The sequence below is a fragment of the Thalia democratica genome, chromosome 4 (assembly GCF_965202585.1).
Source record: "Thalia democratica chromosome 4, ktThaDemo2.hap1.1, whole genome shotgun sequence".
Lineage (NCBI taxonomy): Eukaryota > Metazoa > Chordata > Thaliacea > Salpida > Salpidae > Thalia > Thalia democratica.
In genome coordinates, this window is record NC_139168.1 from 77,212,909 (window position 1) to 77,231,137 (window position 18,229).

An 18,229-nucleotide genomic window follows, 5' to 3' on the forward strand; every position below is an offset into this window, starting at 1 on the left:
AGTGTCTTTGTTAAATGGGCGGAAAAATAAAATCTTAATTCATAAAAAGTTGTGTTTAAGTTTAATAGAAATAGTTGTTGCTACAAAAAATATTTTTAATATTAATGTACCGTTTCGTTTTCAAAGTATTATAATAATAATTGATGTAATTTTTGTATTAACTACAAAAAGAGTCAGTTACACTAATATAGTATGTAATACTTTCTTTTTTAGATATAGCTTTTTATCTAATAAATACTTCTAGTAAGTTTAATTTTCTAAATGTGTTAAACAATATATGAAAACAACTCTTTTTTGTATTAGTTTAATAGAGTAATCTATTTTTGTAAAATAAATTCAGTTATAAATTAGTTCTAAATTCAAATGTTTATATCATTTAAATATTATAATTGTATTAGTTATTTTATCATTAACATTTTTTATTTAAAAAAACTCAATTTAACTATTAGTAACAAAAAATTGGGTAAAAGGTGTTCCTATATATACTTTTAAATGTTGTAAAGATATTAAATAAAGGTATTGAATAAATTAAAAACTTAAAAGAATATTATACGTTTTGGTTTTAAGAAAACAAAAGAGAGACCTAACTACTGGAGCAGTTATAATGAACTTATTCTTTCAAGGATTTATTTTACAAACTAAGTTTCGGTCAAAGACCTCGTCAGTGCTTAAATAAATCTTATTCAAATAGAATTAAACTTAAAAGAGTATTATAAACTTAAAATAAATAAACAACCATGGAGAAAATCGACCTTTTTAACATAAATTAAGTGAACATCATTTACAGTAGCGTTTGAAATACATTTGTTGAATCCAATGGTATTTTATCCAATGTAATTATTTTAATAAGAAATAAAAATAGCTCTTTATTGCTACAAACTTAAAAATATTAATTACGATAAGTTCGATGTAAAAGTAAAAAAAAATTGTAAGTATGTCAATGACGTCACCCACAAATACTAGCTTTAAAATTAGCATATGGTATTGTAGGAAATTATATAAAGCTTATAGGAAGGTTTTTAAACGTATTTACATACCATTTGCAACTGAAAATTGACAAATTACTTATTTTTTGTTTTATATTTTATTTCACAAAGTTTTTCAAAACTATACTAGTTCTATTTTCAAATGTTAAATAAGCTGTGATTTTTTTTTTGTTAGTAAAAAGTTAAAAAATAATTTTAAAATATGGCGTATGGATTAATTTTATTATATACTAAATTTAGAGATTTAACAAGTAAAACTAAAGTAAAGGTATGTTTATCAATAAATTGTTAATAATTTTGCTAAATATCAATATAAACTGAGTAATCTGTTAATTTTAAGTTGCAAATGGTATATAAAACTTAATACTTATTTTAACATAATTTTATTTTTGAATGCTAATATCAGAAATACTATAGATGTATTGAGTTTTAGTGTTGGACGAAACTAAAACTTTTGAATACACTAAGTTCAAAAAAATAGACAACTAAACCACATGCAAACCCATATAACCAGAAGCATGTACTATTTGCAACTTAAAAAGAATCGCCATCGCAGAGAAAGATCATTGAACCAGCGAACAGTGCTCACTGCATTGTGCCCCCACTTCAGATCGTGCTATTTTAATTTAAATTAGGTTTATTTTATTTATTTGTAGTTTTTGCTTTTTAAATCATCATTTTAGTTTAAATTGCTCACTTCATTCATAAAAAAAATTCTCGTATATTCTCGATTAAGTTGTAATTTAGTTAAATTTTCGTCCTAAAACTCTTAACACTTATCAATACTTTTCAATAATTATAAGTATATATATAAAAGTTATAATAGTATATATAATCAATCCTAATAACCTTCCTATCTTCTATTTCAGTTAAATTTTTGTCTAAAAACTCTTAACACTTATCATTCCTTTTAATAACTTAAGTATATATAATCAATCCTAATAACCTTCCTATCTCTATGTATATATAAAGTGCTTTGTATTGTCGTTTTATTATTGTACCTGAAGAGCTGCTTAGCAGTTAAACCTCGGTAGTACCAATAAACGATTGTTTTGAACGTATTATCATTTATAATCGCTCACGTTTGTTCGAGCACTTAAATATTATCTAGCTAGAGACTTTTAAAATCTATTATAAAGACAACTAATGAAACTGCTAAAATTTTAAATAGTTTAGACATTAAAAAAACGTTTTTATTGTCTAAGTATCTAATCAAAACATTTAAAATATACACAACGCTAATAGAACTTAATAATAAAGATCCGAACGAAATAGATCGTTTATTTAATGTTACAATTTGAAAATAATTTAAAATCATTACAAACTTTCTAAACTGTCGTAAGTTTCTACAAAATATTTTGCGTTTATGAAAATTCAATTGGATGAAAAAAAAGCTACATTGGCATATTTATACTAAAATAAATACTGCAGACGACACCATATTCACATATAAAGATAAAACTTTTTTTATTTATTTATTGAAATACTTATTTTTTAGTTTTATAGTAATAAATTAAATGAAAATTCTATGAATGATGGTTATTATTCATAAAATATAAAATTAAAAACAAAAAAATGTTTAAATTTTACTAATTTGTATTTTAAAAACAATACTAACTGTCATTTATTAAAAGAAGATACAATTTTACGAACTTATACAGTAACCAAGTAAACATAAAGTTGATAAGAAATATGAGCATTACTTAAAATCAAATTAGTGATTACTTGGTCACTTTATAGGTTTGTAAAGTATTATATGTTGTTAGCTTTGTACTTGACTGATGAGAAGTTCTCGAAATATATCTACCTTTTTTGAAACTGTGAGTCTCGTATATCTTATTGTATAACTACTAGTCACTTATGTTATAATATTTATGAAAACCGTTTTAAATTTTTAGTTAGCAACAATTAGCTAAAATACTAAAAAACATATATAAGCTAAACGTATTACAGGTTTTTTACGTTTTTAAAAACTACGTTTTGGAAATTTTTTTAAAAACCACTATGAATTTTAATTATAAAACTGTTTTCAATTATTAGAACATACGCAGTGCTTTTAAGTCAAATTTAATTATAAATTTTACTTATTCATGATGAATTTTGAATTTTTATTCTGATTATTAAGTATATAATATGTGACCTACTTGATGATTTATCTGTTGTATTAATATATCTTTAGTCAGTTTATTATTTAGTAAATGTTCATTTTCTAAAGTTTTTATGTGTTTTATTAAGTATTTCCTACTTGCTACATACTACCTTTGATTTATGGTTTGCTTATAAAATAATCATAATTTAAATACAACTGAAAAAAAATTGATAAGAAAATTACATTAACTAAATCATATAACAATTTTACAATACAGTTCTTAGTAATAACGTAATGATAACAACAATATCATTATATTACAAAACTGTTAGTTATACAATAACAGTTTTTGAAAACTAAAATATAAGCTAATTTTTACTAGCAATTTTTTCCTTTATATCATGTGTATTTATTATTTAAAACAGGCGAACTTAGTTACTAACATAAACAGTATTTTAACGAGCATAGAAATAAGCAAGTGGTTTTAAACAAAAGTTAATTAAAGTCCTGAAAATAAATGCAATTTCAAATTAAACTCTGAAAAAGTAAATAATTTACAAACTTTCTTGGAAATTGTTATACAAGCGTTCCTATACTTTCTTAATTTAAGGAGTTGTACTTAATAAAATCTAATCCAAACTTGTTTTTAGTAAAATCACACTGAATATTATACCACATCTCTTTTTCAACATCGTAAAAGTAAACAGCTGTTTCTATTTCACTATCACTAAAACTTTGAAACACAACAATACTATTACCAATATTAAATGCATCAAATTCCCAACTCTGAAAAACAGATGAAATTTCTGAATTAATTTTTGTGAACTTTCTCGAACAATTGTCAAATAGTTCACAATTAGTATTCATCTCTCCACCAATAACAAACAGTTTATTACCCATACTAACTGCAGCGTGATTACATCTTTTTTCAATCATATTAGGTAAATACTTCCATCTGTTTTCGTGATAGTCAAATGCTTCTACTGATTTTAAATATTCCTGTTCATAGTTAAATCCTCCAGTGACAACTATTTTGCCGTCAAAAACTGTAAGAGCCGTAAAACCTCTTGCTACATTTAAATCAGTTATTTTGTTCCATGTATAACTATTGATGTCGTAACTATTACACAGAGTATTATCGCTTCCACCAATTAAATACAACTTACACATGAATGAACCAATACAATATAATATTTATCATTTTTGACATATTCATGAGTCCAAGTTTTAGTTTTACCACAATAAACTTCTAGAAATAGATATCGTTCGTCTTTAAATTCTTTTAAATCTTTAGCCTTACCAATAGCAAGTATATCAGATTTGATAGTAGATAAAAAGATAGATAAATGTGGTTTTACCATTAAAGGAAATTTTTTCACTTTAAAACTAGGTATTTCTAATTCTAAAACTTCGTTTGTTATTTTTCTGTTTTTATCTATTCCTCCACAAATCAAAATACTGAAGCCGTCTTGGTTACAACATCTGTTTTCATACAGAACTTTTGGCACTTGAAAAGGAATTGAGTAGCTTTTTTCATGCATAATAGGAATTTTGCAACAAATAGAATTTAGTCTAAACACAGAAACCAAAAATTGAAATGGCTACATTAAGAACAAAACTATATAATGTAGCAGCAAAAATAGCAATATTTTATAAAAATGCAAGTTAAAACTAACAGTTAGTAAGTAATGTTAAAATTTATTATAATTATTTTGTACAAATCTTTAAAAAACAAATTTTCTTTTCTTTATTCATTTAAGTTCAACAGAAAATACATACACTTTAAAAAACAGTACAGCTTATCTTTAAAAACAATAATAGGAAAATATACTAAACAAATAATGCTCATTGAAAATATAATGTAATTTTTTCATTTGACTTAATAGTAGCTATAGTTTACTTAAAATTTTTCAGCTATACTAATCTATATAAATATACTTGTTCTAACTTTAAATATAACAAAAAATATTTAGAAGAAATGAATAATTTTAGTAAGTAAAACATTTTTTTATAAAACAAAAAGAGCATTAAGCTAATTTGGTTGAAAACAATTTACATTTTGTGTTAGAAATTCAGTAATTTTAAAATTGAGTTATCAAATTATGTACAACATTTTAATAACTCATATTAGTTATAAGCTTTAAATATGATATCTTAAAAAGATTATTACTGTGTTGCAGCTGTTTCTTATATTTCTTTTTACTTTAATTAAAAAAATTTATTTTTTAATTTCTAAATTATTTAAGCCTATCGTAATATTATTCTAAACAAAATTTTGGTTCAAAGTAAAAAAATAAAGTTATTTAAAAAAATAAAGAATAATTTATAATTTATTTTTTCTTTATCTAATTTATAATGTTTTTGCTCTAAGTTTTAATTCCTAAAATATACTTTTGCTATAAAGAGTGTTTAAGTTATAGTAGCTTAATACTTGATGTTAACTCAAAGTCAATAAAATTTTCAACCCTTAAATAAATAACAGTTTAGTATTCATATTTATTTATAAATTATCATTTTGGTCAAAACTAATTAAGTATAGTATAAAACTAACATATCTACAAAGTTGATTTTCTTAAGATAAAGAAGACTTGTTTATAATATCACTATTAAAAAGATTATTTTATAAGTGTATTCTAATTAGCTTATATTGAATTTTCGCTTTGATATAAAAATTATCAGTTTTTATTAAAACTCAAAATTTTATAACTATATTAAATTCATAACCATTATAACTAAGGTGTGAGTCTGAATAATTTATAAAATGAGCAATGACATTAATTAGTTTACATTTAAGACATATGATTATAAATAATACGTTTTGCTTAGTCTATTAAAAAGAATATTTATAAGCATAACATTGTTTTTAAGTTTTACAAAATTTACTAAACCAAGAGTTTTAGACACATATATTTAAAAAAACGAAATTTCGTATTAAAAAACCCATTTATATATTTGAAATAATACTGAACTAAACACCCTTTTTATACTTTTAATACTTTACTTAGTTTTTAGATTATGTTTTTAGTTTAAATTCACCATAATATTTGCTGTATGATCACTGATTATCTTTGTTTTATTTTATTTAATAATTAACTTTTAGCTGCCGATTAACTGTAATTTTTTAATCATCTACAATAAAATTATGTTTTACTTTCTTTTTTAAACTTAACTGCCAAGAGGAACTACATTTTTTTCAAACTAGCCAAATTTTCGTATTGTAGTATTAAAATTAAAAGATATACTATAAATACTATAAGTTTCGAGTAAGTGTCAAAATATTTAAGTTAAAATTTTAAAATAAATCAAAAACAATAGAGAAACTATAAATCAAAAATTACGAAAACGCTAAGTAAGTTATTTTATATTTAGTGTATATTCCGTAATAATTAAGAAAGTTGACCCATATGAAAATTAAGCAACACAAATCATTTTAAAAATCATAAAACATTAAAATGGCTTTAAAAAGAGAAAAACAATAACACTTTCAAAACAATATTGTTTAAATATCTACACCTTAATGAAGGTGTACATAATATTATTATCTTTTAAAAAACAGAAATTAAATTATTAGTATTCAACAACAAGGTAAATAGTTGTGTGTTTACTGAAAAAAAAAATTAAATTTATTTTATTTTTGAAACGAATTTCTAAATCGAAATTACATAAATAAAAGTTGTATTTAAAACTGTTATATTTTAATAATAAAATTCTAAAACATTTGTTTATTTAGATAGTTTACGATTACAAATTTCTAAAACTATAAATAGTATACACTGTCATTTGTTATAAAGTTTTATAACTTTGCTTTAAAAGTATATAAAACCATTTAAAATGAATTTATTAATTTACTACAGAAGAAACAAGTTTTAGACTTTAAATCTGTTTTGTTAAACTTACGATTTTATAGTAGAATATAGATTGATATATTTTTTAAATTAGGTAAAAATACTTTCAATAGTAGTTAAAAATGCTTTGAATAATGTACTCGCATATTATGGAAAATACTATTATGTTTTACCTAACTATTAAAAAGTCATTTACTATTAACACTTAATATCATAGCCTATGTTGTTACTTATGGTTTTTTTGTAGAATATCATTAATTATCTTTTTTATTTGTGACTGATAAACTTAATTTCTAACAATATTTTAACAATTTTAATTTATACTATCTAAAGCAGGGTTTAAATTTTCTCTTTTGCTTTATAAATGTTTTCTTTAAAAAAAAATCATTTTTTTTTACGTTTAACACAAAATGTTTAACCATATTTAAATATCATAGTAATGTTATATATAAAATTTTATTTATTACATACAGTATAAGTTTTACCATAACATATTTTTTTATCTAAATCAAGATCTGCTAATATTTTTTTTAGTAAAATAAGTATAATCTATTAATAAGTGAATACTAGAAATTTCTTACAAAAATTCAGTTTTTTAAAGAAAAACAAGATAACCCCGAACAAAGTTTAAGTATAACTCTAACAAAATATTGTAGGGTCTTCTAACATATATACATTATTACTGTCTAACATTCTTTATTATACTTTGTAACACTGAGGTACAACACTTTAAATCACTTGCAACAAACATATTTTTTTTGTAAAATCACACTGAACATTAAACCATTGTTCTATTTTAACACTCATTTTAATAAAAACTAGTTTGTTTTTATGAAAAAAAAGTTTTTGCAAAAGTCTAAACTAATAATATAAATAAAGAAAGGTGTTAGTCTAAACTAATAAATATAGGTGTTAGTCTAAACTAGGGGTGGGCAACGTAAATAATTGACGGGCCGGATCCAAAACAAAATTAGTCCTCAGCGGGCCGGAGCATTTCGAGTAAGTGATCTAACGGATTCAGTTAGATCCTTTTTTAGATCCGAATCTTTATTCAAAAATATTACCCGAATACCGCTAAATATTAATTTTAGACAAGGTTTCCAATCCGAATAGAACTAATTTCAAAAGACTTGGATCCGGCTGGATGTTCATTGATCTGGTGTTTTAAAATTTTGAATCACTTTATTATTTACCAAGGATCGCAAGTATAAAATTTTGAGTTAATTTTTATTAAGTACTCATAATTCTATATTTATTAAAACTCCGGACCAAAATAATACTAGTTAGTTTCATAAAAACAATAATATACTTACTAAAAGTTACTCGAGTCTAAGGTTTCAAACTAAAATATTAAACATGTTTAACTACTCGAAATTATCCAACTTTGGTAATCCTTAGCTCGAGGCTACATTAATAAAATTATTCAAAAGTTAAATCATCACAATATCAAACTACTATCTTTTAATTAAAAAAAAAACTTACAAAGATTCATTCAAAATTTTGTTAGACTGTAAATTGGTATTACAAAGATACACAATTAAACTTCCTAAACAAATCAAATTTAAAGTTAATAACATATTGTTTTGAAATATTGTCATCAGTTGGTAATCATTAAACTTAACAATTTAATTAATCAAAAATTTCTTAATTAAAATATCAATAGCAGAAATGAGTGCAAACTGTAGTCTCAACTTGGGATATTGTTCTAAAATGTAAAGTTAAGCAGTTTTAGGGCCGGATCATCTACTCGCGGGCCGGATAAGTTTTGTCCGCGGGCCGGATTCTAATTAAATTTAAAAAAAGGTTTGGGAACCGGTCATTTTGACTCCGGGGGCCGGATCCGGCCCGCGGGCCGTACGTTGCCCACTCCTAGTCTAAACTAACAAATAAAAAATCTATTTTACAATATTTGATTTAATTAGTTCACATTTCAAATTATACTAACAAAAATTTTTTATATTAAACTAAAAGTTTTGCTTGTTTTTAAATTATACTACGTCTCTAACTTGTATAATTATTTATTTTATGAATTTATACACAATTTTAAAGAATGTTCTTATATATAATTTAGTTATTTAAAACATGCTTAGATCAGATATAGAAACATTATATTAGTACACGTCAAACAGTTTTTGTTGTTTATACTTGTAAAATAACAAATTCTATTTTATGTTTCTGATTTCGTTAGTAGATTTTTATTAGTAAATACCATAACAAATAAACAAAAAATTCGTTTAAAGTTGCGTACTTTAATAACTAATTTACTATGGAATCAGTCAATAATCATTTTGGTTCTACAACACTTATAACCTGTTGTAAACAAATAGATTCATGTAAAATGATAAAAAAATTATTTAAGTTTAGTGTTAATCTAAGCAAAATATTTTGATTTTCTGGCCTGTCTTTGGCAGTTGGTGCTTTTCTATAGTTTTTTACAACGAACAAAACAAGTGATTTTGTTTTGAAGATAAGAAATCTGTTAGTTGTGATGTCAAAAGTAAAAAGTCACCTAAAACCGAACTTGATTGTTCATAAATAAGTCTAAATGACATAAACTTTGTTCCATATGTTTCATAACCTTCATTTGATTAAGTGTTAAAAAGAACCTTCTGCTAAAAATATAGCAAACAATAGTAATATTTATAGTTTAGAAGTAGACAGTGTTCTGATAATTTTAACAAAAGTGACTGCAAAACAAATATTATACAAAATTTTTATGATGCAAAAGTAAATTGTGGCAAAAAAACTGGTATAATGGAGTACGCCTAATGATGTAGAAAAAAAATTCAATTAGTGCTAGTAAAAACGTGCTAGTAAAACTAAAGAAAAAGTTCTTGAAACTAATGAAGAAAATGTGTCAAGTGAAGAGCTCAATAATAAGTCAACACCTGAAGCAAATACAATACAAAAGTCAGATGTATCAATTATGATTGAGAATGTAAACGTAGTAACAGATAATATAAATAAGGGTGATAAGAATCAATCTAAGCCCGTTAAGTTTGCGAGCAGCAAAAATATTGAGGTTGGATGAACTTGTTAAGATTCTTTACAGTTCTTTAAAGTTCTTAAACCTCTTGTAAAAAGAGAGTATGATCTGTTTAAAAAGACACAAGACGGCAACAAATTAGGTAGAACGTTCAGAGATATGTATAACGCAGCTGAAAATAGGCTGGGGAACATCGAGTCTAGCAACAAAAAGTAAAAGCGAAACACACTTTTTACAAGAACTTTGGTGGTGCAAAATAAATTTTGTAATTAAAACTGATAATTTAGAGTTAGTTCCTTATATGCCTAGTGATGAAAAAAATATCTGTAATCAGCCGTAAATGTGGTAGTAAGACTAAAGTAACACTATTAGAAAAAATGAAGAGTCAATGCCACATAAAGATCTAGATAATATCTCAACACCTAAAGCAATCGTAAACAAAAGTGATACATTGGAGTTAGTTTTTAAAATGGTTAATGATGTGATCAAACATTCAAACTTAAAGTCAAAATAAATATTAGTATGATAATACCACTATAATTTTTATTATAGTTTGAGTTTTTATTACAACTAAGTAAAAATGAGCATGTAAATCTAATTTAAAAACAGTTCACATAAGTACTTAATACAAAATGGAAATATGATGCACTTAAAATTTACAGGTATTTTTGAGTAGTTACTTTTGAAATACTGTACAAAATATATAAATTTAATTGATAGCCAACAATAGTGGGTGACGTCATCAGAACACTTAAAACTGTTAACAATTGATTTGTTTGTTTTTTAATCAAGCTAAGTCCATGTAGTTAACTAGAGTAAAAAAATAGTTTTATAAGGAAAAACATTATTAGCTGTAAAAATTAAACATAAAAATACCTTTCCTTAATAATTTTTTAAATGTACTTAAAAGTCTTTTTTATTAAGTTAAATTTTAGATTTTATAGTATTCTTACCCTAACCATAATTAAAGAATATACAAAATTTCCTTTTAAATTGAAAATAGTTTTGTATCATTTCAAAAATTTCTTAAATCAAATGAAATAAAAGTAGTTTTCCAAATAGAGCTATAACTTACAATTTCAACACAGCCGACATACTCTATAAAACACATTTTAAACTTATCATTTAAATTTCAATGAATAATCTTTGACATTTTTTTAACAATTTTACTTAAGATTTGTATGCTATTATAACTAGTTAAAGTAAAATAAATTTTTGTTTAGTATTAAAATAGACAGCAAAATTATTTTAGAAAATTACTAAATATCAAATCTGAAAAGATAGGAAGCTGTTTTTTTTTCAAAATTTCAAATAGATAAAATAATTAAAGCAATTAAGTTTAAAAGTTAATAAAATTTACAGATTTAGATTCTATACAAAACTTGAATCCTTTACTCTAGTGAAATTCAATTTTTGTCTATTGCGCTGCATTGACTAAATATAACTAAATAAAACCTTATTAGTTTATCTAGTTTAAATAACTTTTCAAAATAAGTGTTTAATGTTTAAAAAAAATTTTTATTAATTTATTTTTATCGTAAGTCAATTAAGTAGATAAATTTTCATTTTTATTATAAATATTTGTTTTTACTAGTTTATCAGTTTATGAAAATACACAGTAATAATGTTTTAAAAATATACTACTTAAATAGACAAATTTACATTTTTTAAATAAAGTCCATAAAACCATGGGTAACAAATGGTTTTATTGTTGTAAAGATTAACACATTTTGATTTTATACAAAGTTTTATTCTATATTTACGTTTAAACCCAATTTTGGTCCACTGCAATGTATTGAATTAGTTTATTAGAGAGGGAAACAAGAAAAATAAGAACGTACATGATCATAAAAATTAAAATGTTTGAAGGAGACGGTGTTGTGCCCACGATAGACTACAGTTTTTATAGTTAATATTGGCAGTAATGGGTTTAAAACAGAGTGCATATCTTTTTTTTTTCAATAAATTTATTTATATAATTCAAGTTAAAAAATTATATTCATTTACACTGATCTTCAATTAAAGTTCTAATAAAAACTTAAAAAGTTATTTACACAGTATATTGTGTGAGGCTCGATGATCGAAAGTTCTTTTTCAACTAAAGTCCTTTGAACATATTCGTGATAGCTCATATTTTTCTTTTTTTTTTTTTTTTTTTTTTATCAACTAAAAGATTTGTTCGTCTAGTACAAATACCTTTTCATGATATATCAAATAAACTTCCATTTCTTGACATAAGTTTTAAACTGGAAGAGAACATATTTACTACCTCAATTTACAAGAAACCATCAAACACAGATGTTTTATAAAATTTTTACTCTTGTACCTCGAAATCATGGAAGAAAAAGTTGATCAGACATTTGCTCACCAGAAACAAAAGACTAGTGTCAGAAGAACTAAAAAACCTAGAAAAAGGTAGAATAAAAGATCTTCTTCTAAGAAACGGTTATCCAATTAAATTCATAGCCAATGAAATAGAATAAATTCAAAATTTAAAAGAGAAACCACAGCTTCCTAAACAACACGGTTCTACCATATAAGGAAACTTGTTTACTGTAAAACTAGCTATTTCCAATTCAAAAACATCGTTTGTAAATTTTTTATTTCTTTCTTTTCCTCTACAAATCAAAACACTGAAGCCATCTTAGTTACAATATCTGTTTTCATACAAAACTTTTTTTACTTGAAAAGGAATTGAGTTGCTTTTTTCATACATCATAGACATTTAGCTGGAAAATAAACTTTAGTTTAAAAACAAAAATTAAAATAAAACTAGACACATTAAGAACAGAACTATATAATGATCAGTTTCAAAAGAAATTATAGATAGAAAGAAATATATATTTTTAAAAGCAAACTAGTAGCAGTTTTTAACGATTATTTTACAACTTGATGAAAAATCGATGGTTTTTCAAATGTTGTCAAAGCAAAAACTTTATGGAAACTAATAAATGGTTTCCTATTAAAAAAGAAAACCCTTAAAAATTTAAAATATTTTATTAACAGTTTTTGATCGACTAATTTAAGATTAAAATATTTTTTTTAAATATGCTCGCTTTCGTAATAATATAGTTTTTGTAAAATCCTTTTTTTTACAAAAAGACTCATAAAACTACTTAATTTTTACAAAAAAAAAACTTTTCTAGATAGATTTACAGGTACCATATCTAAAATTCAAAGTATGTTTCACAAAAAAACATATAAAAAAGCCTTAAGAATAGTCAATTTAATACTGCTTAAAACATCAATAGACAGATTCTTCAAAAAACTTTAAAAAAAAGAATACATTACAATCCACTACTAAGCTAGTCGCAACCAAAAGTGATTAAATTTAGTCTAATACATATCCAAAAACTAGAAAACTTAAAAATTACTTAGCAGAAGCACCATTAAAGTCAAATCTCTCATTATGTAGACTTAGTTTTAAGTATTCAAAAGTATCTTTCTTTAGTTCAAAAATAATAACGAATTGATAACTTTTTAAATGTTTTGAATTACCCTAAAACTTTTTTAAATATAATTTTACTTAATCTTTAAGATTGAATTTAAAGTATCAAGAAAAACTTTCAAAACTGGTTGTTGCTAATAAGGTTTGATAATAATAAAGATCCGAACTAAAAAGCTTCTTGTAATATAATAAAAACAAGTTGCAAGTTAATAAATAATTTAAGTACTTTGTAAAACGTTGTTAGTATTTTCAAAATATCGTTTCTTAATAGAAGTTTAAAATAAAAATTAATTACCTGCTCATTTGTGAACTGTAAAACTGTTAAAAAAAACACCTATTACGGTATCTACTTGATAAATTGATAATTGTTTTAATACATGAGAAACAATGACATAAACTGTTTATATTTTTTAGCAATTTAAGCTTTAAATAAACAAAAACTTTTAATAAAAACTGTTTCAAATTTTGTGGTATACTGAAATAATAAAACAATATATTTGTTGAATACAATTAGATTTATTTGTTATTAGTAAATTAAAACTTTCTAAATACTTTACTAAATTATAAGGTAAATTAAAACGTAGCTAAGTTAGTATTAATTTTTATCTTTTGTTTACATGTTTTTAGCAAAATTTTAAATAGATACAAAGTTTTATATCAAAAAAAAAAAATTATATACGTCAAATAGCAATTAATGTTTTTAACTTGTTAGATATATAATTTTCTTTTAATTTTTTTTAAGTAATTTGAACTGAAAAATTCAATATTAGATGCATACAATAATTAATCAATGTCTTATAGAATTTATGAAAATACGTTTATAAATATAAATCAGTTATATTAAGTTGCTAACATTTTGAATTAAATCACTAAGAGTAACTAAAATATAAAACGGTAGCGTAAATGAAAAATTAAAAAAGCAAATAAAAAAACTTGAATTTTTTTAAAATTTATATTTAAGCAGCAAAGTACTATTATAGTTTTAATATTATTTTTCTATATTATAATTAATTTCTTGCGATAGAAAACATACTTATTTCTACAAGATATTAAATAATATCTATATTGAATTTTTAGCTTAAAAAACATACTAAAAAAGCTAATAAATGTAAAACTAAATAATTTAACTTGTTTATTTTACTTTATATTAAAAAAATGTCATAAAAGTTCTTTAAATTGCTTTAAAATTGTATTATTAAGATCTTCTTTTATATTAAGTTTACTTAAGCTACGTTTTGTTAACTTTAACAACTAAAAGTATTTTAATTTAATTATATTTTAACTGTTAGTTATAACAAAAGTTTTAATTGTAACTCTTAGATAATTAACGATTCAACGTTGTGTCGACGTCAACAAATGAAACAAAAATGATTGTTTTAAAAATTAATGATTTACAAATAACTTAAGTGTTTTTGAACCTAGCCGTAATAACTAACTTCATCATAACTTTATGAAATAAAGCCGTATTAGCAACAACTTTAAAACAGCAGCAGTTTGTGGGTTTTTATTCTGTTAACTTATTCGAAACTTCTGTTTCAAAAGTATATTGCAAGTGGTTTTCTTAACTATTTTAAACAGTGTTTGTATAATGTACACGCACATATTTGAAATAACTAAAAATATGTTTATCTAACATTTTAATTAACTTTACTTTAATAACTAAATAACTGTTCCCTTAATGCATTCTAAATCTAATTTATCGGTAAAGAAAAGGAAGGCTGTAAACAGAAAAAAAAGTAATACTATCAAGACAAATTAAAAAGTCATTAGTTTTAAAGTCTTGCAAATCAACAAACAACTTCCAAAAAATCATTAATGTTACATAAGTTGTAAGTTTAATTTTAGTACAAGAGAAATATAATAATGTTTATAAGAATTTATAAAACTTTAGGAGTTAAGAGAGAAAGAGGAGAAGAAAGATAAAAATATTTGTTAAGCGTACTATTGGAAAAAATTATAGATAACTAAAACATTTACATTCAGATTAATCTGTCATGCTAATATTTATCAACAAATATACAGTTGTATAACATATATAATTTTCACGAAAAGAATGTCAAGGAAGAATAAAATATGATTTTAAGCATTTTTAGTTAACTATGTACAATGCATGCTATTTATGATGGCATCATATAGATACCTAAATATGCATAATTTTTAAAACAAAATAGATTTTTCAAGTTTAGAATCGTCATTAATTACTATCAATAAACTAACAAAACTATCGTTGCTGATGAAAAAATTATTTAGAAATTACAACTGGTCAGAATTTTATCAATAACTGTTAGTTAAGTTTTATTAAACATATGTTTTAAATCAGGGTGACGTAATGTTTAAATGTAATTTCAATGTTGTTTGAGCAAACAAGATCAAAAATAGTTATCATATAATTTATGTATTTATAATTTACAATTTTACATCATTACGTTTAGAGAATAAAATTTTAACAGTTTTTTGGTTTGCATAAATTTAGGTAGAGATATTCATTTTATAAGCTGTAAAGATTTGTCTATTTAGATGTAAAAACAAATAGTGTTTATAGTAGTACAAACTAGTCTATTTTATTAATCTAGTAGCACACGGAGTAAATATCACTTTAAATATAGTAAAGTTACTAATACAAAGTTACTAAGTAAGGGGAAGGTACTTAGTTTATAAAGTAAACTCGCGTTAAGTACTTACTAAAATAGGAAAATGAATGTGTTCATAAGTTGTTCGTAAAAATTACAAATAAAGTTAATAGAGCTTAAAAACGATTTTTATATAGTATATGCACAAAAAACACAGATTTACAAAATTCAAGCAACTCTTTATTAAACTAAAAAAGACAGTATTTTTGATAAAAATAAGTTGATGCTAGCTGTATTTGATGTGAAAATATAAAATTTGTTCAAATCTGTAAAATACTTTTTTATTACTTCAAGGTTCGTACCTTATCCACTTTCTTATTATACTTTTATTATTTCTACTTCATAAACTTCGTTATAGAATTATTTCCCTTGCTTTACATGTAACTGTAACTGTTAAAACCATTTTCTTAAACTGGAAAACCTTTTTCCATAATACTAGTTGGTAGAGGTCATTATCCAGACTTGACATTAATTAATTCAATGATGTTTTTTCAAAGAAAGTAATCTGGTTGTAAATACAATTTAAATTTCTGTAGGCTAATGGTTCGGGGGGATTGATCATAGTAAATAAGATACAAATGTTTTATATTTGTCTTTTTTAAACTCATTCAAGTCCCTAGCAAGTTTGCTGCTACTAGGCATAAAATAAATTATGTCCATATAAACTAGTAAAATATATTTGTGTACTAAACTTAAAGTCTTAATGAAATTTTTAATTAATTTTTGTTCACCATCTACTTAACGTAGAAATTTTAACGAAGGTAGCTGCTCAGATGCCGGAGTCATCATAAAAAATATTACAATATGTGCTTAGTTATATTTGCAACGAAAGCCTGGCGGTTAACTGACATAACGCACTAATATAACGTAATTCTAAGATAGTTCTTACGCTAGTGTTGTACTTATCTCGTTAGTTAATAAAGCAGGTTTGTAAGCTGTTAAAAAACTTATATTATTATTCTAATAGGTTATAAGTGTTGATTGAACCTTCACTACTGTTTATGCAAATAGGATTATAAAGCTGTTAGATAGTTTAAGCTACTGTTTATTGTAGTAGGTATATAATGTTATCAGAATTCTTAAACTACTGGTATAACTAAAATGTCTTTAAGTTTAAAGTATATTTACGATAAATAAATGTGCGATAAAATGCAAACTGTACTAGCAAAATAATACAAAACAATATACTTCAGCTTAACAGCCTAAGTTCTGTACTATCGAAACATCGTTACTAGCGGGAGTATAAACGTAAAAGCTCGGTAGAGAAAACAAAAAGCTAAAGCAAAGGTAAAGTAAAAACAATCTAAGCTAATCAAATAAAAAAAGCTTAAGGTAAAACATGTAAAGTAAAAAAAAAACTAAGTTAAAACCAAAAGTCAAACTTAAAAAGTTCATTGCTTATTAGAAATTATTTGAGAGAAGAGAAAGAAAGAAAGATGAATTTCTACCGCTAAATGTAGCAGAGCGGTTTTTATGTATAACATAGTTAGTAAAAGTAACTACAATTTATTTGTTTAACTTAAAATCTTCAATAACTTTACAAACTTTGTATAGTTTATAAAACGATTCATATTTGTTATGTACATATTTTTTATTAGCTCGTAAATTTTTTTGTTGGATGCGTTTAATTAAATTATTTCTTCAGAAATTTTTAGTTAAGAATCAAATTTTCAATTTTAATTTTGCTCCGTATAAAATACTTAACATTTTCCACAAACTATATTTGGTTATATAAAATATAATTTAAGTTTAGTTATAAAATGTAATTTTAAAATAGATTAGATAAATGTGTTATTTTATGTTTTTTTTACAAAACTAAGTAAAACTTATTTATCAACGAAATTTTTTATTCATTGAACATAGGCAAACTAAAACAAAAATTTGAAACTAAAATTAAAACATTTTACAGTTATAGTTTCAAAAGTTACACAAAACAAAATTCCAAAATTTATAAACTTTATTTGTTATTGTTATACATGCGTTCCTATAGTTTTAAAAAGTTAAGATAGTACTTAACATAATTTGGTTCAAACATGTTTTTAGTAAAATCACAATGAACGTTTGGCCATTTTTCTTTTTCAACATCATATAAGTAAACAACTGTTTCTGTGAGACGTTTTCTAGAATTTTGAAATACTAAAATATTTTTACCAATGTTAACCGCTTTAAAGTACTGACCTGCTAAATAAGCTATTATTTTTGAATTAATTTTTGTAAACTGTCTTGAAAAGTTATCAAATACTTC

The 18,229-nt window shown here is 23.4% G+C and overlaps 1 protein-coding gene across 1 annotated transcript; it reads right to left on the minus strand.

The window, feature by feature from the left end:
* Positions 1-3,675: 3,675 nt before the first annotated feature.
* Positions 3,676-4,245, minus strand: LOC145833639 (kelch-like protein 38). Its single transcript, XM_082940785.1, has one exon. It carries the CDS (start codon positions 4,243-4,245, stop codon positions 3,676-3,678), a length of 570 nt encoding a protein of 189 aa, XP_082796911.1.
* Positions 4,246-18,229: the final 13,984 nt, after the last annotated feature.

Coding starts and splice junctions, on each gene's coding strand:
- LOC145833639 (XM_082940785.1), bottom strand. CDS start 4,245: ATGTGTAAGTTGTATTTAATTGGTGGAAGCGATAATACTCTGTGTAAT.